At 40.5% G+C, this 27092-nt stretch overlaps 1 protein-coding gene across 1 annotated transcript in view; it reads right to left on the bottom strand.

The window, feature by feature from the left end:
• Positions 1–27092, bottom strand: part of MALRD1 (MAM and LDL receptor class A domain containing 1) — a 439697-nt gene that overhangs the window by 176792 nt on the left and 235813 nt on the right. The window contains exon 28 of the mRNA XM_075922485.1: positions 26769–26926. Coding sequence (XP_075778600.1) covers positions 26769–26926 — 158 coding nt within the window. The remainder of the gene's footprint in view (positions 1–26768; positions 26927–27092) is intronic.

Here is a 27092-nt window from a genome sequence, read left to right as displayed (position 1 = left end):
ACTTAGTCAATGTCCCTAGACAAACCACATACAGTCCCCAGGCAGGAGATTCCTCACCTCTATTTTAAGGCGTAGCTTCATAGTCCACAAAACTCCTTTGAATGTAAGTATTTTTGGGGTGTGTCCAGGAAGTCTGCTTCATTGTGTGGGTATAACTCCGTGCCCAGCAGACCTGCTTTCCTTCTCCAAAGACTTCTTGAGGGTCTTGCTAATGGTCTTACTGGTTCTCTGAGGGAGTAGGTAGTTGTGCGTGGGACCCATTGCTTTCTCAACCAAGAACCACCAAATTTCACTCATACATTTGGAAACACCTGGCCCATCACCAATGTTTAGTTCCATATAGCACCACAGTATTGAAAAGTTTTGTAGCCCAAGACATTCCTGAATCCTTTGCTGCCCAAAGAACCATGAATCTCTCAGGCCTATGCTGTCTGATTGAAGCCATGGCCTGCAATGGGATTGGTGTGGAGCTGCATTCCTCCAGCAGAAAAGGTTCTTCCCTTTGCTGCTTTTAAAACAGCATAATCTACCCGCTTGGACCTTAAAGCCTGTACCATGGGCCAGAATGGGGAAGCAAGGGATTGTGACCCTGCCTCCATGTTCCTTTTAGATCAAATTAACAGTTGGAGCATGGACTCCCTAGAGCAAGGGATTGCAAATGTGAGAGGCCACTGCATAAGGTGGAAAGAATTTTGTTACCCCTCTCCCCACCTTCACATATGCATAAGGGTCAGGTCATAATCCAGACCTTAGCAAGGGAAGGAGAGAGAATAATCAGAAACAATAGCAATTGATTAATGCATTACCCAGCAAAAGGCTGAAAAAAGTAATGGCATATAAAAACACTTTTTAAAGGCTAATAAATGGTGTTGGTTCTCCCTCACAGCATTACTTAATGGCCACTTGAACAGCAGGTTCTCACCTCCCTGGAAAATAACTGTCTGTTGGCAGGCAACTAAGGAGGCTGTCCTTCAAAAGCCATTCAAGAATGTTATTAAAAACAAGCAACATACTTTGAACATCTAAACAAAAATGAATAGCTTTGCCTTGTGGTTCCTCTTCAGCCTTCCTATTCCAACTTTTGTTTCCAAATGCCATCTGAACTCAGTCAAGTAGTATGAGGTTTAAATAACATTTGTGCTTACATCTAATGGTGTTCCTGGAAACCTAGATGGTCCCTTTGTCCAGTAGAGTGATTGACTGTGACCTTTATCTTTTGGATTTGGTCCTCCACATAGTCCTTGTGGTTTATAATTTGGATAACTGCAGTGAGCTCTACTTGGGTTTACCACTGAACACAGCATAGAAGCTAGCTGATGCACAATGAAGCTTCCTACCTACTAGGTGGCGGTGTGCACTGAGAGCACATGCACAAGTCTCACAATATGGCAACTTAGATAAACTTGAACATTAATTCTAAAATATTGTGTCTCTCAACATCTAAAAGTAGGGTGTTTTCAGTGAAAGAGCTTCAGCTCTTTAGCTAACTTCCCTCCATGGGGCTGATACAGCAAGTATTTGTTGACCTGTGTAATTTTTCCATCATCACATTTTTCATTACTGAGTCAGCAGAAAGAAATGGAGTTGCTCTGTCTGAGAGATTCATGCATTTCATGCTTCATATGGCAAAAATGTCTTACTAGTTGCTAGCAACCCATGGGGTCTGATTCTCTGTTACTTTATCCTGTGCCTGGGGACAAAGGTAGATTTTAAACATCTCTGCTTTTCCTGTATTCTTGGGCCTGACTTATCCCTGGTCTGAGGAAGAATAGACTCAAAACAATTCATTCTTGAGTCATGCCCACCAGAATGAAACACAGTGGTTGCAGTGGTCACAGCAGTGTCAAAATACAGAGTTAAAATAACCTTTCTACTCCTGCTTGAGAATCCCCTGTTTACACATCCCAAGATTTCATTGGCTTTTTTGGCCACAGTATCACAATGTGAGCTCAGGTTCAGCTGATTATCTACCATGACCCCCCCAAATCTTTTTCAGAGTCACTGCTTCCCAGAACAGCCCCCTTCCTTATGTACGTATAGCCTGCATTCTTTGTTCTCAGCTTTATATATTTACAGTTAGCGATGCTAACTCACCTATTGTTTGCTTGCATTACGTTACCCTTCTTTAGTTCTTTACTAATGAGTCCCATATCAGCTGCTCCATTATCTCGATTGGGATCGATGTCTGGCTGACAAACCTATAATTACCCAGGTCATCCTGTTTATCCTTTTTAGAAATTGGCACATTACTTTCCTTCCAGTCTTCTGGAACTTTTCCAGTGCTCCCAGAAATATTGAAAATCAACATTAATGGGAAGAGAGGTACCCTACATCTAAAACAGTATTATTTGTTTCCAACGTCACTGATAACTCGGAAGAAAATGATCTTGAGTACTTAGGGGTCAATGTCTTAACAAATAAAGCCCAAGATGTGATAATATGTCTGCCAGAGACTAAGGGAGGGGATCATACTAGGGAATGAATGGGATGGCTGCCACCTGACATACCTATCTATCATATATAGGGAATATTAGACTTTGTCCTAACAGATACAGAGAAACTGATCACAGAACTAAAAGCTATTGGTAGCTTAGTTGTAAGTGATCACAATTTGGTCACATTTATAATGTGCAAGCTGAATAAATTTAGATTAGCAAAATTACATATATATTTTAGAGAGTTTCTGTGCCTGTCTGTCTAGGTGCATCTACACAGCACCCTAAACTCAAAATAAGATATGCAATTTTCACTACAAATTGTGTATCTTATTTTGATTGCATTTCAAAATGGCTTATTATGAAATTTGGCATATCTACACAGCACCAAATTTTAAAATAATGTGCTATTTTGACACCTCTTATACCTTGTGGAATGAGGGTTACAAGGGTGCTGAAATAGCATGCCCTTTATTTAAAAAATATTTCAAAATAATGTGCATGTTTAAAAGATACAGGGTAGCTATTTTGGGATACCTCCAGTTTGTCCTTCCTGGGTCTCTTCCTCTCATCCACCCCATTCCCATGGTCAGCTTAGTCCAAGGCTTCCCCACCAAATTTGGTATGCAGCTTCCTCTTATCCTAACTTACAGCAAGACCAGGGTTTGTTGTGCAGAACACTCAGGGTACATCTAAACTACATCCCTTTTTCGATAACGGGATGTAAATTAGACCTATTGAAATTGCAAATGAAGCCGGCATTTGAATTTCCTGTGCTTCATTTACATAATGGTGGCCATGGGTTTTTTGTTTTTTTTTGAAAAGCCACTTTTTGAAAAAAAAAAAAACATGGTCAAGACGGGGATCGTTTGACAGAAATGCCCCGTTTTGAAAGATCCTGTAACCCTCAAAAAATGAAGCTTACAGGATCTTTCGAAATGGGGCATTTCTATCGAATGATTCCCGTCTTGAGCATGTTTATTTTTTCTGAAAAGAGGCTGCCATTATGTAAATGAAGCATGGGAAATTCAAATCCTGGCTTCATTTACAATTTTGATTCGTCTAATTTATATCCCTTAATTGAAAAAGAGATGTTTAAATGTACCCTAAGATGTTCCTGAAATTCCATTGCTTTCCATAACATGGAGGGAGAGGAGTCTGATCAGAGGGACAGCTATGCTCTACAAGGACCACTGGGGACAGCAAACTTGGGGAGTGACCACAGGAGGGTGACCACAAAAGGAAGAGAGTAGCTAGCTGGGGCCAAAGATCATTCAGGTAAATGACACCTCTGCCTCAAACCCCTGCCGCTGGCCTACGGCCATGGCACTAGAGTGGGGGGGGGGGAGCGGAAGCCCTACTACTGTGACTCCCCTCAGAGCATGGCTGGGCTGGGTCATGCAGCCCTGCCTCCTCCCCACCCCCTCAGAGGAGCCACAGCTCACACACCCCCAGCACCCTAGGCCAGCCTGTGCGGTCCCTCCTCTTTGTCCTCCCCTCTCCCAAGGCCAGGACCAGGAAGCACCAACAGAGCCAGCCTGCCTTCCAGTATTTGCCCCCTTCGCTGTCCTGGGAGGGCCCCAGAGAGAAAACTGCCGGCAAGGTGCGCAGCTCCCCCTCCCAGGGATGACGCCCTGCCCCTTCTCCTCAGAGTACAGCTTCAAAAAACTAAGGTTTGCATAACCAGGATTGTGGAATTTCCATTAACCACTCCCCTTGGATTCCCTGGACATGTATTGTCCGAAAAGTCCACGCCCGTCTAGCACATTTCAATAGGCGTGTTTTTATTAAGAATATTCCCTTTTCCATTGGACTGAATTGCTGCTGTGCTTGTACAAGAAGAGATTCCATGGGATGTTAGGGAATGCTGGGCAGGCTCAGGGGAGTCAAAACAGTAAAGCTGAAAAAAAAAAGCAGCTCATTATTGAATCCAAGGTTTTGATAAATGGTTTTTAACCCGTGTTGTGAATAGCTGCTAAGCACAGAGACATCTTTAGGAAGTTTGCTTGGTCCTAACTCCCTTACATCTGATGAAGAAAAATATAATTTCTTAAACAGGAAGCAATGGAAATAGAAAGCTGATTTACATTGTTAATGTACATTTATCAAATGCACTTTCCTTAAAAACAGCCTCTAAGAACTCAACACAGTAAAATATTTCACTATATCAAAGAGTACGTCTAGACTACATTCTTTTGTTGACAGAAGTTTTGTCGACAGATACTGTTGACAAAGCTTCTGTCGACAAAGAGCGTCTAGACTACATCCAGTTGTGTCAACAAAGCAAGCCGCTTTGTCGACACGATAGTGTAGACGCAAAGGACAGTGTAGATGCAATAACGCCTTCTGTCCACAGAACTTTGTCGACAAAAGGCATTATTCCTCGTAGAATGAGGTTTACCGCCATCGACAAAACTGCTGAGTTCTGTCGACATTATGTTGATGACAAAAGTCCACTTTTGTTGACAAAACCCTGTAGTCTAGAAACACCCAAAGTTATGTAAGGAGACCTCCTCAAGGCTTTCCCAATAGCTAGAGCTTATGCTCTGGATGCAGAGGTTAAAAGCTAAGGGTGAGGATGCTGGACCTTTACCTCTCAACATAATTCTGACAACTTAAAAAAAAAACATACTGTAACAAATTACGAGTTAGAAGTAGTCCCAGCAATCGTCACATGTTTTCTGAGAAACAGCAGATTTCCTTTTGTAACTGAACTTTTCCCTGTGTAGTTTGGAAGTAGCACATACTGGCAATGGTAGCAACTCTAAGGATAGCTATCATTTAGAGTGCAAATATACCAAATGGAATTTGAACTTTCAAGGTGCCAAATGTGGAGTGTTTTCTGAAAAACATACAAAAGGAACGAGTTTCAGAGGGTGGGACAGTCTTTCAGCAAAAAGAACAAGGAGTCCTTTAACACCTTATACACTGACACATTTATTTGGGGTCAAATAAATTTGTTAGTCTTTAAGGTGCCACTAACTACTTGTTGTTTTGATAGAAAGGGAAGTGAAGTGAATGGCTTTCCCCTCCATTATAAGTTTATTATTTATTAGCTTCAATTGATGTACAGAATTTACCATGTTTATCACATATGAGCCTGAATTTATACAGAAGGCTCTTATCTTATGTGGGGGGCCCGCAATTTCCCAGGTTTTTATCCATATATCAGAAATTCTGCTGAGCTGACATAGGTTGAATTCAGCATGTATTTGACTGTAGCTTGTTGAATTCATATCTACAATTGATCAGAGACCACAATAATCTGGAGATAGGTCTGTGGCATAAAAACAAAAATGAAGCTATTATACTATTTTCTCAAGAGCCATTATATATTTTTCCAGGTTCCCACTTTGTAGCAGATGCAAATCTAATCATTTTTAACCCACAAATAGGCATTAAATATCTCCTGCAATAACCCGCTAGTTGTTGAGGGTTTGTCTCCAGGAACAGGTCAATTTTTTAAATAACAATTTTGAAATGAGAATCTAATAAAAGTGAAGAATGAACATCTGCGTAGTTGTTTCTTACACAGATTTGTTCCTATTTCAAGAATTTCAGGTGCATCATGAAAGACAGTAACTATATCAAAATAATGAAAATTAATCAAAGGCCTGGAAAGCAAAAAGAAATCCATATAGGACTAGGGATCCATGTGCTGGAGAAAAGCATAAACAGTCCCAATTCAAGGGATGTGTGAACTATAATATAGTTTAATATAGATATAATATAGTCTCAGGGTAGGTCTACACTGCTGGACAAAGTTGAGCTAAGATATGTAACTTCAGCTACATTAATTGTGTGGCTGAAATTGAAGTTGCTTAACTCAACTTTTGGTGCTGTCTACACAGCAGGAAGTCGAAGGAAGAACACTCTTCCTTTGACTTCTCTTACTGAAATGAGGTTTACAGAAATGAGGGTTACAGAAGTTGGAGTAAGAAGCCTGTTATTTTGAAATTATTTCAAAATAATGGGCTTGCTGTGTAGATTTGTACTCTGTTATTTCAAAATAACATGAGTTATTTTGAAATGAGCGTACAGTGTAGAAATAGCCTTAATGTGTAATTCCCAGTCCATTCTAGTTTTGGTTGGTTTATGGACTCTGAAGGCAAGTTTGATCATAAAAAGATCAAGCACTTAATTAAAACCCTGAGCAATCACTACAGGGATATGAGATTCTCCATATATTTTAGTAAAAAGCGTATGAAGTTTTCATGATCACCAATGTTAGGTCCATCTGTGCTTAATTTGTAATTAAAGAGGTGCCAGGATTCAAACTTTTTGTTTGTTTGTTTTAAACTTCATTATTGACGTGACGAGCCAGAAGTGCTGGGCTATGAACTGCCATGCCTTGAGGTGACAGGGCTCAGACCTGGCAAGCCCTGCCACAAATGAAACACTGAGGCCCATACTTATTAGCAATGATTAGAGAAGATCCGTTTATAGCCTCATAGGACTGAAATGGGTCCTCAAGAAGTCTTCTGCTCTGGTTACCTGCACTTATGACAGGACAAAGTATTATTTAGACCATTCCTGACAGGTGTTTCTATAACCTGCTCTAAAAATCCAGTGGTTGATAGTACATGGTTCAGACTGAACGTGTTGCTGCCAACCGGTGCGGGGTTTGGACGGGGGAAGTTTTGTTTCAAATTCCTCATCATCAGGTAGCTCATTAAAACCATCAGTCTTGAAGACAGCATTAACAAGTGTGTGACATTAAGTATTCGGTAGTGAGATGACCCACACATATCCATGCTATATCACTGTGATAATTCAAAACCCTGCATAGCATACATGGAACAGGTGGACTCTAACTTCTGTGCACCCAACCAAGCACCAAATATGCATGTGTAAATAACTATGGCAAGTTAGATCTACAAACGGGAGTGCAAGTGTACAACAGCACAGCAAGCAAGGCACCTTCTTCCTGGATAAGAGATGAACTCACAGAGATGTACCTCTGAACACTGCTTCCTCACTGACCAAGAACTACTACTGTGATGGGGTATGGTGTGGGAACAGAGAGGGACACAGAAAAGGAACTTGAGTTCTACAACCAAAAGAACATGAACCAGAAGATGCTGCCCCACACACTCTGGGGTTCGTGTCCTGCTCACAGTTTTATGATTATGAATCATCAAGCAGATCAATATTTGTATTAAAAATCTTGGGAGACATTCCAGAGGTTTCCCTTGTTCTTCTCCCTCAGGGACACTGAGGATTCCAAGTTTGTTCCGGCACGATTTCCCTTTCAGATCAGTCAATTTAGCTTTAATTAATTTTCTATCCTTGGGGGTATTTCTCACTTGGAGCAGCTATACCCTACATCTGATCTTCTAATGAGGAAATACAGCCCTTGGCCTTTGACATTCCACCTGATATTAGCTGCAGGGAGGATTCAATGGCAGACACTAATGTTTGGAGAGTGGTGACTTCAGACACCTTTTGGAATAGAGTCAGCCCATTTTCACTGCTATCAGCAACAGACTTTTTTTTTTTTTTTGGTGGCGGAGGGTGGGAGTGGGAGATGTCTCTCTTTTTCTAGATTTATGGATTGAAGAGGAGTGCCAGGTTGGCAGCAGAACAGTTCAAAGTGTATGTTTTTTAGATTGTGGAAGGACAAGTGCAGTGCCCAGCAGCAGATAGGTGTGGATGCTGGCAGATTGTCCCAGAGCACTCAGGAATTCACTGTGCCATGTTCTATGGGTCCATCAATAGTGTTCAAATGAACTGTTTGCCACAACACAGTACTCCAAGCCAGCATTCATCTCTAATTAATGAATAACTGTCACACCTCACTGAACTACCTCTGGAGGGAAGAAGCTTCTTCAGCACAATTTATTGATTCACACAGTATATTATTGACCAAGGAAGAACCTCCAGATAAAACATCAAAAGCTAATGAGATAGGGAAAGGATTTGATTTTATTTATTTATTTATTAGGAAATCTTCCTTAATCATTAAAGCTTCTATTCCCTTGAAGAACCCATCATGTGCACAAAGTGTTAAACAAGAAGATATCTGGCTGAAGTAGTCATTTTGCTGTCACTTATGAGCATCTTGTTAACACTCTCCCATCACACAGCACAGTTCTAACCCTGAAGCAGACTGTCAAGAATAATGGAATTATATTCTGCACAATAGGAGATTTTTCATATCTAGCTATTTATTGTCTGTAATAAATCACAGGTGTTGTCTCCTGTTTGCTGATCAGTGAAATGAATGAGAGGGCACATGACTCAGAATTTGAGTACTGCCTCTTCTGGATCAAACAGAGAATTCTGATTTGAGTAATTCTCTCTCTTTCTCCTGGACAGATCAAACCAATTAATGCTAAATGAGGGAAACTGCTAATTCAGGAGAAGGTGGCCATGAGCAATTCAGATGAAAATCCAACAAAGCCTAAAAATAGGTTTCAAGTTTTCTTTTGACAAATGATACTGCTGCTTTATTACGTCCAGGCTCAATAGAACAGATAATATTTTTGCTGCACAAGTGACACAATATACATGCAGAGAACAGAAGTCTAAACAATTGGTTTGAAATCCGTAAGATGATTCACCTTTGTTTCTAGATTTACTTATTGATTCAGCCTAATATAGTCTGAGTATCCCTGTGAGTTCATTTCATGGCAGTTGCAAACAACTGAATAGAGCTTACAGCAAATACAGCATTTTTTCAAACACCTTTCATACACCGTAAACTGCTCAGGAATCTAATCTCAACAAGCACAGTTTTCCCCATTTCTAACCAACAAAGGTAAAAATAGCTGGAGAGAGACTTCCCACATTTCAAAAAATTGCATCTGAGTTTTAGTTCTGAGTCTGAAGGGTAAAATATAGATCAATAACTTTGAAATTTTAGAAATTAATGCTTTCCACACTTTCCAGTGAAGAAAATATAAATTTAAAAAAATATTATGTAGCAGTCTCAAATGGATTTTTTTGCATGCTACAGGTACAACTATTGTATAAAAAAAATTGAGGTCTGACTATATAAAATAATAAATTCACAAACACATAAAAAACACAGAATGGAGCAATACATTTCAGACTTCTAATCCAGATTTAAAGGCAACAAAGGAGGGACAGAGAGAACATTTTTCTTAATTACAGAACAATTAAAAATGGATTTCCCTGAATACGTATACATTTTATCAGTGGGTCTGAAGTACACAGACTATTTGGCCTGATACTTTGTTCCAATACTTTGCAATATAGAGACAGCAAATAGAAAACTAATCACTTAGTAGTACCTGCCTAACATCCATTATGAATATTTGCAAGCATAAACCCTCATTGTGATGACTCACTATTAATGAAAGCTAGACATTATTGATGTTATTGTTATGTCATCATTCAAAAAAATATTTTGATGTGTAGAACCCCTACAAAGCAGTAAATGACCTGTTAGGAGCATTACAATGCCAAGATGGAACTCTGTGACCTGAACTATTCATCAATCATTAGAGAACAATCAGCAGCCTCAGATATCACTGCTATTTTACATATCCACTACTGAGATCATATAGTAATTTTATGTCAACAAGTATCAATACATTATTTTAATTCCATTTTACTAGCAAAGCAAAAGAGAAGACTTACGTTTTACAGCAAGCAGATGTTATACCTTAATTCCTACTGCTGAAATTACCAAAATTTACCAAAGCAATTGGATTGAGAGTTCAGTTACCTATTTAATGGCATTGTCCAATTGTATGTGACAGGTTTTGGCTGGGTACGTGATTTTACAGGACCCTGACAAAAGTGGGCTCTACATTCCCTCACATTTCATTAGAGGAAGATCAGTAATTGCCATTAACAGGACAACTGTTTCATTCTATACAGTAATTAGAATAATAAACAATCGTGGCAGCTGCATTTTAAATATTGACTTTTTGATGGTGTCCAATGTATAGTACAATGGTCACCGACCAGGAGATCAGGATCTACTGGTAGACCTGGATCTACTGGTAGATCTTTGAACCTCTGAGAGGGGATCCTGACTAGTTTGGCCAAGAGGCTGTCAAGGACCAGTACTTCACCTGCTCCTCCCTCCACTGCCATGCATCTCCTGCCCTTTGCCTTGGAGCTGTCCCCTCAGGAGCTTCCTGCTTTCTGTGCGGGGCAGAAGAGGATGCGGAGGGGTGCTCATGTCAAGATGCCCCCGTCCCACTCTGTATCCTATCTCCACACACAGCAGAGAGGGGGCACAAAAGGACTTGGGATAGAGTTTGCTGGCTACTTTTGGGAGTAGTGCAGGGCCAGCATAGGGGTGAATCGGCTTTAACCCCACTGCACCACCACCCAGGAGCCACCAAAGGTAAGCAGTGCCCAGCTGGAGCCCACAACCTTAAACCCTACCCCAGTCATGAACCCCCTACTGAACCCCAAGCCCCTGCCTCAGCCCTGAGCACCCCTGCATTCAAACACCCTCTCAGAGCCTGCACCTAGAACCCTCTCTGACACTCCAACTGCCTGCCCCAGGCTCAGCTTAGAGCCCCTCTCACACTCCACATCCCTTAATCCAAGACCAGAGCCTGCACCTCACCCTCTGCCCCAGCCTGATGAAAGTGAGGGAGGATGGGGGAGGGAGGGAGGACAGAGTGAGCAGGGGTGGGGCCTCAGGGAAGGGGCACAAAGGAGGCGGGACAAGGGAGGGATGATAGGAGTTACTACAGAGAACTTTCTGGGTGTCTGGCTGATGAGTCTTGCCCACATGCTCAGGGTTTAGCTGATCGCCATATTTGGGGTCGGGAAGGAATTTTCCTCCAGGGTAGATTGGCAGAGGCCCTGGAGGTTTTTCGCCTTCCTCTGTAGCATGGGGTACAGATCACAGCTAGAGGATTCTCTGCATCTTGGGGTCTTCAAAGTATTTGAAGGCTTCAATATCTGAGATATAGGTGAGAGGATTATTCTAGGAGGGGTGGGTGAGATTTTGTGGCCTGCACTGTGCAGGGGGTCAGACTAGATCATCATAATGGTCCCTTCTGACCTTAAAGTCTATGAGTCTATGAGTATTTGGGTTTGAGGTAGATCTTGGATTGTACTTAAATCCAGAAAGTGATCTCATACTTAAAAAGGTTGGAGATCACTGGTGTAGTTGATTTATCAAAGAAACAGAAAAGCTGGAGCTTGTAAAATTGTGTGTTCTCCACTCTTTTCATTGACTTCCTTACTTTTGTCATGAGCATTAAAAAATGAGAGATGGTTGAAAAAAATGTGCTGACTCTTTTTTCAAACAACATAGGTTTTCAATTAACAAAATATTTTTGTAGAAAGCTGACTTTTTTTATTTTGAAAATTTGATTTGATGTTTACTTTTTATGAAAATTTAAAAATATTGAAAAGAAAATTCTGATGAAAACATTTTAATCACTTTTTTCCCCACAGACCTCCCTCCCTTCCCCACTTGCTAAATAATTTCTATTACAGGTTCAAAGTCTTCTCTGCCAAGTTCCTTTTCCCTAGGAAAAAGAATTCACCTGCTCCTTCCACTCTGACTTTGACTTTGCACAAAAACGTATGTTTCTTGCTAGCTGCTAACGTGTTTAAAGTTGAAGTCATTCTCCTTGTTAATTCCATAAAACATAAACTCACATTGAAGGGTATTCCTGTTTCTGTTTGTGTGAAAACTTTCCATATAATTTCAATCGCCTTGAGTGGAATAAAAGTGTGAGCATAATGAGTAGGAGGCTTAGTTGTAGGCAAGATGAGAATTTGATTTTTCATTATTAGTGTGAAACCAGGAGAGAGCATCTATTTGTTTAAGTCAATAGTCTAAGCAGTCTACGTACTTATAACTAGCAATAAGGATTTTATTTCATTGACTTTCATTAGTAGTGTAGCATCATCTAAAGTATCATCCCTCACCACCTAGCAAATTCAAACAGTAACTCACATTACCACAAATACTTCCTTGGGAAAACACTCTTCCCTTATCAGTAATACTAAAACTCCACATTTAAAGTCTCTCTGAATTTTGTGAATGGTGCCTATTCCAAGGTCAGTGGAGAGGCCAATACAGAATGAAGCATACAGCCATTTTGCAGGTGACTGTTTGGACAATATGAGTGAAAGGAGCTGAGGGACTGTGACTGAGTCCAAAGGTTGCAAGATGGAGACAGACAACAGTATAATGAAGAGGGAGGTGCTGTCGGGTAGTATGGAACTTGGATTACTTTTGTTTATGTCCCTGTATTACCTGCCACTGTTTATATTACTTTTTAAATAGTCTGAGTCTCGCCATCTGATATCTCATATTGCTGAGGTAAATTAATTTAATTAGGACCTCAGAGCTGCACATCCAGGAAGTGGTAATTACCTCTTCTCTGAATGTAGGAATGAGAACTTGGAGATACATAGCATCTTCTCAGTGGGAGGAAGGTTACAGGGTGAACGTTACACACAGTAATTTGAACAGTTTATGTCTTAAAAGTCACAAATAAAAACACTGTATAAATTAACCAATGAAAAAAGTAGTCTTGGCTGTGTTCTGCCTGCCGGTTATACCTGCCATAATCTGGGTGTGACCAGGTACAAAATGTGCCCCTAGTTCTCCTTTTTTATTTCTAATTCTGCAATTAGGAAGAGCCGTGTACTGGAACTCTGGATACTTGGCATTCTGGGTTTGGTATCTGCATATTGTTTGATCTATCTTGGTTAGTTGGACTTTTTCCTATGCAATGTTGAGCTAACTTGGTTTGTAACTCTTTCATAAAGACTCAGACATTTGCGGCTCCTTGATTACTCACAGTCAAAGGCAAACACAGGAGTTTCTGCTGCTGAAAACCATCTCCCTTCTGAGATTTGCTTTATGCATCTAGTTGAACAGCTAGTGCCTCAGATCTAGCGCAGTCTGTCACTGCAAGGAAGAAAAGCAGGATCTTTCTGTGCAGGTATGGGAAAAATTAATCCATAAACAAATTGTAGGGTTTAAGCACTAATAGACGCTACTGCTAGAATAGAGGGGATAGTTTTCAAAACAGAAAATGATGCAGGTACATGAGTTTCATGCATTATTAGTGAACTAAAGCAACCAAACTCAGGGACTGCCTTCAAATAAATAACAGATGTAGTTTAGGATATGGAAGCAGCCCACTCCAAAAATTTTACAGATTAATAGATTCAGGCAGAATTGACACAGCTAAACCAATCTTTATCACCAATTCAGTGTTGTGTAGTTATACTTTAGAACAGTGGTTCTCAAACTTTTTGGCCCATGGACCACCTGGCTCAATGCAAATCTTTCCATGGACCATCAGTTCTTAACGGAAACTCACTGTTAATTATATAATTACACCTGAGCCATTTTGTTAGTGCAGCAGCTAGGGAGAATAGTTACATTTAAATTATTAAACAAATTCAGTGTTTTAACTTTCTCATCTTAGTTTATCAAACTTCATTTTAAATACAGTAAAATATTAATTTATGTCCAACAAAAAAGGTTTCAATGTATTCTTTATTTATGACAGAGGTGGGGGACCTTTTCTGCATCAGGAGCCACTGACCAACAGAAAACTCAGTTGGGGACCACACAAATGAGAAGCAAAAAAAATCTCCTCCAACCCCCCTCCTCCCCCAGAACTCACTGATGTGGCCCTCAAATAAGACACCTTACTCCTCTGGTGCTCTAGCCCCACGGGGCAAGCGGAAGGGACAGAGAGGATTCAGGATCAGGCTTCCCTTAGGCCACATTTACTGTTTTGGGGTTCTGAAGTTAGTGGACTTTGTGATTCAATGTGTAGGACAGGGCTGCCAGAGTGTGATAGGGATGGGGGTGCAGAATCTGGGCAAGAGGTGGGGTGCAGGAGGGGAGAGTGTGAGGTCTGGGTGGGCAGTAGGGTACAGAAGCAGGCTGGGAGTAGGATATCTGGCAAGGGTGGAGGGAGCAAGAGCAAGGAAGGGTGCAGTATGTGGCCAGGAGGGAGGGTGCATGAGAAAGAATGGGTTCAGAAGCAGGGTAGGAGTAGGTCTCTAACCAATGGGGAAGTGCAGGATCAAGGAAAGGTAGTGGTCTGAGGCCAGCTGCAGCAGCTGGCGCCCTAGGAGGAAGGCACAATCGGCATCCCCGCCTGCTCAGCCGGCAATGGCCGTGATGTAATCACAGGGCGCCCCAGCACCCATGGCATCACCATCGGGCGCCCTGGCCCATGGCGCCCTAGGTAACTGCCTAGTCTGCCTAGGCTCACGGGCCGCCCCTGCTAGTATCTCATTTACTTACAGCCTGAAAGCCTTCTTTACAGTAGTAGCACAACACAGCAGGAAAAGATAAGAAATATATTCCATACTGACTTTCAGTGCATGGACACCATATTTAAAAAAAGACACCGTCTTAACATCTAGGAGTTCTCCTACCAGGATTCTGAATGTAGTGAAAAGAGTGTATTAAAAACAGAATATTTTTACCATCTCAAGGTGGAAATGCAGGATGAAGCAAAGCAGGAGAATGACCATCCTTACTGCCTTAGCACTGCATACTGTTGACAGTAATTAGGAAAGAACAACAGCACTAAACAGATATTATAAGCCTCTCTCTCTATTCCAAACACACACACATGTGCGCGTGCATACACACACTTTCAAAGCATGTTAAGAATGTTATTGCTCCAAACCCTAGAGGCACTGGAGCATTAACCAAAAAACACCAGCTCCCAAATTTCAATAGAGGGAATCATAGAATCATAGAATAATAGGACTGGAAAGGACCTCAAGAGGTCATCGAGTCCAGCCCCCCGCCCTCAAGGCAGGACCAAGCTCCGTCTACACCATCCCTGACAGATGTCTATCCAACCTGTTCTTAAATATCTCCAGAGAGGGAGATTCCACCACCTCCCTTGGCAATTTATTCCAATATTTGACCACCCTGACAGTTAGGAATTTTTTCCTAATGTCCAATCTAAACCTCCCCTGCTGCACTTTAAGCCCATTACTCCTTGTCCTGTCCTCAGAAACCAAGAGGAACAAATTTTCTCCTTCCTCCTTGTGACACCCTTTTAGATATTTGAAAACCGCTATCATGTCCCCCCTTAATCTTCTTTTTTCCAAACTAAACAAGCCCAGTTCATGAAGCCTGGCTTCATAGGTCATGTTCTCTAAACCTTTAATCATTCTTGTCGCTCTTCTCTGTACCGTTTCCAATTTCTCCACATCTTTCTTGAAATGTGGCGCCCAGAACTGGACACAGTACTCCAGCTGAGGCCTAACTAGCGCAGAGTAGAGCGGCAGAATGACTTCACGAGTTTTGCTTATAACACACCTGTTGATACAACCTAGAATCATATTTGCTTTTTTTGCAACAGCATCACACTGTTGACTCATATTCAACTTGTGGTCCACTATGACCCCTAGATCTCTTTCCGCCATGCTCCTTCCTAGACAGTCGCTTCCCATCTTGTATGTATGGAACTGATTGTTCCTTCCTAAGTGGAGCACTTTGCATTTCTCTTTATTAAACCTCATCCTGTTTACCTCTGACCATTTCTCTAACTTGCTAAGGTCATTTCCTTGCTAAGGAAAACAACATATAATTCTGTTTCTTGATTTGTAAGGAAAGAAAAGAGACCTGACTCTGAAATCACTTACTTCAGTGTAAATCAGCACTAAATCCATAGTCTACATCAATGAGAAGGCTGATGTAAAGGAGATCAGAAATGCACACTTCTTGGCTTTATCTAAGGATAGGGCCCTGCAAATTCATGGATATCTGCTTTATATGCTTGGGTGTCCAGATCCTCAGATGTCAATGTGGCTATCCGGGCCTCATATCTGTGAATACAGATATGGATACAAATTTTGTATCCGTGCAGTGTTCTATTTGTGCTCCTTGAAGGAGAACTTATGGCAATGCTCTGTTCCATTTTCTCTTCAGCAACAGATATTCATGGAAGGCTGGGGCAAATAAGTGGCAGCATATGTAAGAGAATAGCTGAAAATACTAGTGTTGTTGGAGCACAGTTGTCAGAGCTCTGGAAAAGAAGGTCTTCTCCCAAACAAATAGACAAAGCGTCATACAAATAATAAAGGTGGGCAAGTGTGCTTTAAAATGTGGTTACCTTGGCTTGTAACCCGAATTACATCTTCATACCTGTTTTAAAGATATTCTATAATGCCTGAGAAGTAATGATGGGAGGAAGGTGCAGCAACTGGGCTGTGGGTGGCCCCGCCTAATGGTCAGGGTGGAAGGCTAGCTTAATGATTGGAACACATATGGTCAGGCCTAGGTGCCAAGTTATCAAGACCAGAGTGAGAACTGGAACCATAAAACCAGGGTCAGAGAAGTGGTTAGAATCCCAAGTCCAGGCAGTGAGCCAGATCTGAAAGCTAGAAACTATTCAAAAGCTAGGGGGGTTTGTGGTCAGAAGACAAAAAACAAATCCAGGGAGCAAGCCAGAGCTGGGAGCCTGGAACCAAAAGTCAGGGACCATAGTTAGAGTATCGCTTAGGATGGGGACTGGAGCTAGTATCCAGGAGCAGAATCAGGTAGAAAGAGCAGGGAAGCAAAAGCACAGATCTAGACTGAGAGCTAGGAGCAAGAAGGGAGCTGAGAGCAAGAACAGGACCAGAAACACAGCTGTGGACGTGAAACACTATTGAGCAACCAGGGACCCAGGGTTGCTGCTGGTGGACTATGCCTGCTGGATTCTCCTGCCACTCAGGAGCCTGGGTTCATTAGCTAAGGGCAGTGAGCAAGGTTTGGCTTCAGCTATGGGTCTCTGACAGTTGGGCCTATGCCCAAATCTAAGACATTCTGTAAGAAGTCCAAAAAGCAGAAATGCTTCTTTTCTAATATTCATTTCTCTCTCAACACCAGCCGCCGATTTGCATCCAAACTCTTATGTGAGGCAGGATAGAGCAAAACTTCCAGGAAGCTAGGAGAGTTTCCATTACTGAGTTTGAGCATCCCATCTCGTTTAGGCCTTGCCACTCAATAGCTATGCAGTTGACTACACGTTAGTAGTAGAGCCTAGTTCAGGAGAACCTGCTTGCCAGGAAAACAGAGTGGAAACCTCCAAGGTACCTTCTTCCCATATGAGTGATTCACACAACTTCCATGGCCAGTGTGGGTGACAAAAATGTTGACTCACTCCTCCTATTCTGAATCCCTTCTCCCAGTAGCAATGAGGGCTGAAAAGCAGACAACATTTGAGAAGAGAGTGTTTCCAGTCTGCTTCCCTGGTGAAGAACAGTTGCTCTTGGTTCAATAGTTCAATTTGATGAAGGCTTGGTGAGGGGGAGGATAGGGAAGAAAAAAGGTTTCTGCTCACCACTGCTCTAAAGGAAGCTGGGGTTGCAAATTGCAATGATAACACAATGAACGTTGAACTGTACCCTCTGCTCATCACCGAGGGCACGGAATCTGCTCTGAAGGTGGAAGCAATGGGCCAAAGCTCTGAAGCTGTATAGACACATCTCAAGTACTTGCTGGAAGAGAGATGCAGTTCAAATGTCTCAGAGATAGGAGAACCATCACATTTTAGAAAGATTAAACAACAATTCTTTCAAGTCATCCCCTTCTCCCGGGCCTCCAGTTTCATGAGGCTAGGTCCAGTCTGAGCTTAGATCCAGTTTGAAGTCAGACAGGTCTGGAAAGCATAATTAACGAGTGCGCAGCCAGCTTTTACCTCCTCTAGAAGAGAAGTCCAGACCCACAAAAGGACAGATGGAAAGAGGAACTATCAAGAGGGCATGGGGAAGGGGGGGGGGGGGGGGAGAAAATCGCAATCATGAGGGACTGCTCTTTTCAAGGATGGGTAGGTGAAGAACTGACGTCAGGGCTGCTTTTAGCTTGGATTGTCAAGACAAAAGAGCAGCTGACTGTGCATGGGAGATAAGAGGCTCTGGGACTATTGCAATATCTGTAGGCAGATGCTGCCTCTTTGGGCAGCATAGCAACCACACAAACTCTTTCCTGTCCACACATAACAAGGAAAGAAACCGTTTCAAGAATTTAAAACTACAGAGATTTCCCCCACTGCACTGCACGAGGATCTTACACAAAGAGCTGTGATGGACAGAGATGGCTCTTCTTCTTTGTGGGAGTAAAAGAACAACTCAATATCAGAAACGTAAAACAATAAAACAGCAATAAACAAAATGCTGAGAAAATTAACGTAAGAATAAGCCTCAGTATGGAAAGGCAACCATTAAGATCAAATCTAAGACACAACTTTCTGCAGTCTTTCTACTAAGTGTAAGTTAGAATCCCTTTAATATTCAGTTTCTGGCTGGTTTCTTCCACGTCTGGCTCTTTCTGATATGCTACTAAATATAGCAGGTGCTGTCAAAAGTTGAGATAAATATTATTCATTCTTAAGCTATCTACATTAGGTGCACCAGATTCTACTGTATGATGCCCAGATACCATCATGATGGATGTCATATATATGCAGTAATAATCAATAGAGAAATAGATGGGAAAAGATGAATCAATACTTGGGAAAGATTTGTGATATATTACAGTTACTCAGTGCTGCTACTGATCATCTTGCTTTACCACCACTGGCAGGAAGCCAATAGCTGCAAAGATGCAACACTTCTTTCTAACACATCTTTCACTGTTAGCATTTAATTTTACCATTACATATTGCTATTTGGCCTAGTTACAAGCAAGTATGCACATGGATCACAGAAAGCATAAGTGGAAGGCTTGAATAATATCCAATTTGACCTTTTTATACAATTAATGGGAATGTGGTCAGACCCTTCCATCTTTGTAAAGTAAATTACTTTGGATTGTAACCAGAAATAGAAACAGAATTATAGTCTATAAACAGGAGGCCAGAAATTGAAATAGTTTCTCCTATTATGACTCCTTTCTGACTAATCAAGATAATTTTAAAGATACTAGAACTTAATGCTATAAATCTGTCAAAGATGACTCCCATGGAATGGAGCAAATCCAGGACTGTGAAAAACACACTAACTGTATTTAAAATGTGTGGATAAAATTGGTAAACTGTTTAATGTCAAGCATTGAGCTTTGGTGCTATCTTAGCACTAATTAAGGTTTTGCTAATGTAACATCTGTGCTTTTTTAGTCTATTTTTAAGAGTGGGATGAGATTCTCTGAGAACATGATCAGAAGGGCAGAGGAACTCATGTTGCTTATGATTTATTTAAATGATAAATCCTCTGATTAGTTTCTTCCTATTTTGTCTTCATAAACAAGATTTCAAAGTATAGTAGTGTCCCTTCCTTGCTTTGGCAAAACAGCAATGTGCTTTGTCCTGCACTTGCAAGATTTATTATTCCAGGTCACTAAACTGTTTTGAATGATTGTTTAAATTTGGCAACAACAATTTAACATAATAAACTACCCTTTCAATAATTTACCAGTAGGAAGACTAAAATAATTTTCTAACTTATTCCTCAGAGAAAATGTAATCCCCAAAAAGGTAATGCAGTAAACAGCCATATTCCAGTCGCATGTAGCTTTCTTTGCTCTTGTTATGAAATTACTTTGAAAAGATGTAACATTTTGCTGTTATCACAAAGTTTTCTTTATATTTTTTACTAGAATATTTACCTAGCATTGCTTGGGTCCTTAATTCATTCATTTTTATTGTTCTTCATTTAAATCATTGCTCTGGGGTGGGGATGGGGTGAAGTGTTCAGTAAAAAGGCTGCCCCAGAGAGACAGAAAGGACAACCCTAGCCCTCTTTTACAGCAGCAGCTTGGGGCCAGGTGAGAAGCTCCAGTAGGCAAAGTTGAGGGAGGGATGAATGTCCCGCAGCTGGGGAAGTTCAAGGTTTATCTGCTTCTGCATTCCCCAGCCGGAGTAAGGCATGCAGCAAACTGTGCACTTTTCCCTCGCTCCCTGACAAAGTGGAACAGCAGTAATATTCTTATATGAAGAAGGGACAGTGTGGGGTGAGGGAGAGGATTCACACCCCTAGTCAACCTTTTTCACCTGTCTGATTCTGTCTCTTTGCTTTTCATAAAACCATACAGAAATCTCATACCGGGCATATCCCATTTTCATGGAACAAACAAACCCTTACCTTGGTTTAAATTATCATAAGAGGAAGCTACATACTGAATTTGGTGGTCCTAGCTTAGGCTGTGTCTAGACTGGCAAGTTTTTCCAGAAAATCAGCCGCTTTTCTGGAAAAACTTGCCAGCTGTCTACACTGGCCGCTTGAATTTCTGGAAAAGCACTGACGATCTCATGTAAGATCGTCAGTGATTTTCCGGAAATACTATGCTGCTCCCGTTCGGGCAAAAGTCTTTTTCTGAAACACTTTTGTGCAAAAGGGCCAGTGTAGACAGCACAGTACTGTTTTCCGCAAAAAAGCCCCGATCGCGAAAATGGCGATCGGGGCTTTTTTGCAGAAAAGCGCATCTAGATTGGCCACGGACGCTTTTCCACGAACAGTGCTTTTATGGAAAAGCATCCTGCCAATCTAGATGCACTTTTCTGAAAATACTTTTAACGAAAGTGATGAAATTGCTTGTGTAGATGTGTGGGCAGAGTTGGCACCAGGGCTGATTGATTGCAGGGGTGGGTTCCTGGATAATTATGAGGTGGCTTGAATGTCTTATCCTCCTAAATGTCATTACATCTTTACTCATTTACTGGATGGTATAAATTCACTGTGACAAGTTCCAGAATAAGGTCCATTGGAAATTACTAATGAGATCCAGTGAACATTGGCTTTGTATAGTAAGTGGATATAGCTGCTAATGACTATTTATACCTTCCTTCTCTATTACTCTATTGCTATCCTGGGGACTGATCCAAACTCATTAAAGAGGCACCAAAAGCCTTGTTCAGACCCTAAACTAAAATTTAAACTAAATCACACTAACACTCAGTGCAATTAAGATGAGCCTGTGAAAAGTAATTGCGACAAATGACTAAACCTTTTGGTTTGTAGTTGCTCTTCCATTGTGATGCCTAAAGTTGGTTTCTTCCTATGGTAAAGGAAATTTAAATATACGGGAAATAATTATCCCCAAAAAAACCACGCTAAAATTGTTGGGTGTCTCTTCAATTTAAATATGCCACCTCCAGCTCTGTTGGAAACATCATGCAAAATACCAAAGAACCCAAATTCTTCACGTTTTAAAACAAATCAGAGTTTGGATGCTTAGTGGAAAAGTAGTACAAAAAATTGAGCATGGCATTTTTCAGTTTTCTTCCTGCACTCTAGCCTCAGAGTTCCAGTTTTTCTTTATTTCAACCATCCACAGATCATTTTAGGCATGTCTTAACATGATTCTGTTTAGTAGCACCCAAATTAAGCTTGGAAATAATCTATTTGCATGTTGTGCTTGCAGCACTGCCTCTGAACACTTCACAGTTTCAAATGAGACGGATGGTAAGGTTGATAATGCAGTCTTCATACATCGCTATAATGTCAATGTCTTTCATTTGCATAATTGGTAAGAATTTAGATTTGCAGTGCATCGTATTTCTAAAACTAAGTCAACTGCCCATCAATGTCAGTTTTATGAGATAATTCTTATTGCACACAGAAATTTGTTAATAACAGCATGAGCATCAAAACAAAACTCAATGCATTAAAGACATTTTTACAGAAATTTTCTGCAACATCTTTAACACTAAGTCTCACCAACAGGTCTTATTATTCTTGATGGCAATACATAAGGTTCTCTATGAAAAAGGCCCACAGCAAATGTGATGCTGACCTCATTAGCTCCGATAATTCTTTGAAAATATAACAGATAGTATACTTCTGCTAATGGTTCCGAGCCCCCTATTAATGCTAACATAAGTCATCTATACATATCACAAGAATACTATGGGCCTGATCATCTCTTATACTAATATTAGTCTGGGGTTATTGCCACTGAATCAGGAATAACTCCTCTGAAGTCAGTGAAGTTACACTGGGGTAGTAGTTAATGTATATTGAAAGAAGATAGGGAACTATGTACGGGTATGTCTACACTACAGAGTTTTGTCAGAAAAACAACTGTTTTTCCGACAAAACCTGAGTTATGTCCATACTGCAATTGCATTCAAAATCAAAAGAATAGAGGGTTTTTTTTTTCCAGCATTTGTAATCCTCTTTTTACGAGGAAGAAGCCTTTTTCAGAAAGAGCTCTCTCGGAAAAAGGCGTATGTGGACGGGGAAGAGGAAGTTATTTCAAAAGAAGAGGAAAGAGGAAAAAGCACAGGTGCCCTGGTGGCCACGCCGTCCATAGTAATCACAGCTTAAATGCGAGATAGAGTTTCATAGGCTCTTCTGAAAAAAGGTTCTTCCAAAAGAAGCCTGCAGTCTAGACATAGCCTACCAGCTGATCCAGCCTCTTTCCTTATGTAAACCTAGACACTGCTAAGTAGAAATTCAAACTATGGCACTGCTGTTGGGAGATGAACCAGCAAACCAATGGAAAGGCAAGAAAAATTTCCTATTGAACAATGTGGGAGACCCAATGTAAATTTCTTTTTGCTTCTGTGTCCATCTCTGATCTATGCTTTACTACAGAACAGAGAACAGAGCCAGTAATGATCTCACTCAAATTTCCCTCACTTTCACTTGCCCATATTATACAGCCATTAAGTAGGGGAAAAAAGTAGTTCATTGAAGGGTGGGATGTTTGTCTACAAGCATTGATACAATGACTTTATGGGTTACTTTGGTTTAATTCAAAGAAAGGAAGGAAGGGAGATAATCACTTAATTCTATAGTTCTGAAACCAAGTGTGTACTACATAAATTATTCTAAACTGTAGGGAAAGGGATTTGTTCCATTGGTTTTTGAACCATTATAAAGAATTCCATAGCAAGGTTATAAATCTATATTACATGTAATGAGATAGTTCAAAAAACTTTATAAAAAGGACATTTCCTGAAGTACTATGGAAGGATATATGTATGTGAAAGATTATGACACAGAAATATTTGCAAAGGATCCTCTTTTCAACTTCACGATATGGAGAACTTTCATAATCCCTTCATTCAGTTAAAAAATTCCCTAGCTAGGGTACGTCTCCACTAGCCCCCTAGTTCAAACTAGAGAGGCTAACGAGGGACCAAAATTGCAAATGAAGCGTAGGATATTTAAATATCCCACGCTTCATTATCATGTTCCCGGACGGCTGCCATTTTGGAAACTGACTAGCCCGGATTAACTGCCCACATCTACACACGGCAGAGAAGAGCGATTCCGAGATAAACCCCTTAGTTCGAATTAACAGTTAAACCTTATTCCATTCCATTTTGGAAACTGACTAGCCGGGAATAACTGCCTGCGTCTACACACGGCAGAGAAGCGCGATTCCGAGATAAACCCCTTAGTTCAAATTAACAGTTAAACCCCATTCCATGAGGTTTAACTGTTAATTCGAACTAAGGGGTTTATCTCGTAATCTCACTTCTCTGCCATGTGTAGACATGGGCAGTTATTCCGAGCTAGTCAGTTTCCAAAATGGCGACTGCCCGGGAACATGCTAATGAAGCGAAGGATATTTAAATCCCATGCTTCATTTGCAATTTCAGTTGCCCTCGTTAGCCTCCCTAGTTCTAAATAGGGGGCTAGTGGAAACGTACCCTTAGGCTAGGTTCTGGACCTTGGACAGAAGGGGCAGGGCTAGAGGCAGTTAGCCCTATGAATTGCCTGGACCACACCATGCCTCCCCCAGTCAGACCTCAGAACCATGAAGACCATGATGCATGGGGCTCCCATGGTGATTTCAAGGGCCTGAGGCTTCAGTTGTTGCTGTTGCAATGGTAGCAGCGGCCTGGAGCCCTGAGCCCTTTTAAATCACTGGGCCATGTGGCAACTGTTCCCTTTTCCCCCATTTCATCCCCCCTATCCTGACAGGTGATCCTTCATGGATCCCTAAACTCACATGAAAGCCAAGCATCTTCTATTGTTACACGGTTTTGTATTGTTTTATTTCTTTTTAGTTTTGTTGCCTATTTTTGCATTTTCACTAGTACTTGGATGGTTTCAAAAGCAATTGTGCGATGAAATCTCATCAGCCATTTTATGCTAGTCAGCTAGTATATGGCTTAAGGTAACAGTGATAGTAAAAAATACCTCAAAGGAAGATAGCACGCTCCAAACAGAAGTAGAACACTTCATGTAAAGAGCATTTAAGAACTCCCCGAAGGTACTGTTTCTTTCATGTGGATAAGACTGACCTTCCTTCTGTTTCTAGGCTCAAATGCAAAATAAGTGCATTTCAAACTCTAAAAACAATTAATACACCACTTACCAACTCTCTCCACCTTCTGTTATAGATAGTTCTTATATTTGTATATATTACATCTCCTTAATAAGCACCAGTTGCTCAATCACAAGCAAAGAGGTGGAACAAAAATCAATTTTTCAGTATTTAAAAGACAGAATTGAAGAATATTGTGCTATTTCAAAAGGAAAACCTCTTTGGCTCCAATCTTGCAGAGTCCACCTGCATAGGTCACTTAGCGGGACAGGGGCTATTGGAAGATCAGTAGGAGAATTTGTTTTTGTTTTTCCTCTTGAATACATTCTATAGAATCAAAGTAGGATATGCGTGCAATAAATAGCCATCTGTCATCTGAAGAAGTGGGTTGCGCCCATGGAAGCTCATGATACCATCGACATGTTTTGTTAGTCTTTAAGGTGCTGCTAGTCTATTTGTTGTTTTTTTATGTTTTTTTATAGTTATAGTTACTTTTAAGTAAAGAAAGTCATTATCACAGTGTGTATATACATAATATAATTCCTTATTTATTTCCCACCCAGGTTAGTCATTTGTACATAAGAATATTATGCATTAAGATTGCTAACCTGATAATCATTATAGTATTTAGGTATCACGGACTATATCTTTGAATCGCTTACAAAAATTAGACTATAAAGCAAACAGACTTGAAATTAATGTTTCCCATTGCACTTCATTCATTCTAAGTATCAGGAGCTTTCTGCTTCTACCTATGACTGGATTACCACTGAAGAGTAAATTTAGAAACATATCGATAATCAGAATTACCAGTCTTTACCAAGCTGTTTGCTTTATGGATTCAAGCTCTTCAGAAAGCTAGCTGTACTAATTTACTAAACAGCAAGTTGAAGATTAGTTGCCTCTTCTGGGTATATGTTTAGACAAATCCAAGAAAACAAAATCTGCTAATGATTTCCAAAGGGGCCCATTGTTCTGTTTAGATTGCATAGACTTACTTTGGGTCATCTCTGCAGATGAAGACTACTGAAGTGTTTTAATTTTTATGGATTTGACTCATTCATGTAATACATAGGTTATCTGAGAGAATTTGCTATAGATTATTTTCAAGCGCAGGATGTAATTTAAAATAAAGAGTTAATACAATGATGGCACAACTGATTTATATTTGTATTTTTATAACTGATATACTGTGCTTTCATTCTCAGGATGATTTGTGCCTGCACTTATGGGAAGAACTACATAGATTCACGGTAATACTTTTCATGGCTTATAATGTACAAAGAGTTGAAATATGTATTTATGCAGCATAATTTTTTCTATATGTTGCATATAATAAACATTTTGACAACTTGCTTTTTTAACTTAATACATCTTTTCCATAGCAATACATGTATCAGCAAGCTGCAGGAAGGGTATCAGTCTTCACTTGTTATTGGATTACTTTTATTCAATAGACTAAAGTATTAGTTGTACCACTTATGTGTTGTGGCATCAACCCCTAACTTGGGAAAATAAATGCCATTTCTAAAACTAAAGTTATTGTATATTTTGTGTGTATGATTGTATGCATGCATGACAACTCAGACATGCTTTTTACATTTTTTTTCTTCCTTTGCACTGGCTGCTAAATGCTTTCTATTCACGGATGTCAGCACATCAGATCCACAAGGCTACACATGGCTATCAACTAAAAGGGAATAAAAGAAAAAGTTAAAATTGCTCTGACATGGAAAGTATCAAAGTCAACAGAGTTTTAATATATCAAAAGAAAAAGGTAGCATTAGGATCACTGAACTCAGAGGCAAAATGAAAGAAAGAGAGATCTGTTTAATGAATTATTTAGGCCTTTTGGTGTAAGAGATACATTCTATTTATGTGGCTTTTATGGTCATGGGGAGAGGGTTTCTAAAGATTCTCTGTGAGGTTCTAGGGGAAACATTTTGGGTTAGAGAAGAGTGGTTTAGTGATGCACATTAAAGAAATTAGCATACATTGTGGGGTACTGTATGAAAGGCACAATGCTGGGCTAACCTGGGTCTGGGAGCCATGAACAGCTGAGTCCCCATTGAAGCCTCTCTCCAGCCAAGACAGTAGGAGCTGTGCAGAGTCATTCTCAGCTAGAACCACACATTCTGATAGATAGTATAAGTATCAGCATATTCAAATAGAAGGGATTATTAGATCATTACCTTAATGAGAACCTGAATGTGTCCTGTAGCTTTTGAGGACTTGTAGTAAAAAAAGCTCAGCGTGCAAGCTGTGCTTGACTCTTTCCACACGGAGCTCCGCAGGTGGGCTTTTTCACCTCTTAGGCCTACTGGAGTAGCTTCAAGATATAGGAATGCTCCTAGAATCAATGGCTATATGTTACAGAGATCTACTTTAGACTTTTAAAACTCAGCAGAACTAATGCAGAGAAGTGTAAAGCATACTCCTAATGCATTCCCAGTACCAACCAAACCCATCGCAGCCAAATAACAGTGGGAGATGGGCTATGCTTCTTTCTCTGTTCA

The sequence above is a fragment of the Pelodiscus sinensis genome, chromosome 2, assembly GCF_049634645.1.
Source record: "Pelodiscus sinensis isolate JC-2024 chromosome 2, ASM4963464v1, whole genome shotgun sequence".
Taxonomy (NCBI): Eukaryota; Metazoa; Chordata; order Testudines; family Trionychidae; genus Pelodiscus; species Pelodiscus sinensis.
Note: the sequence above shows the minus strand (reverse complement) of the source record. Positions and strands in the feature narration are given on the sequence as shown.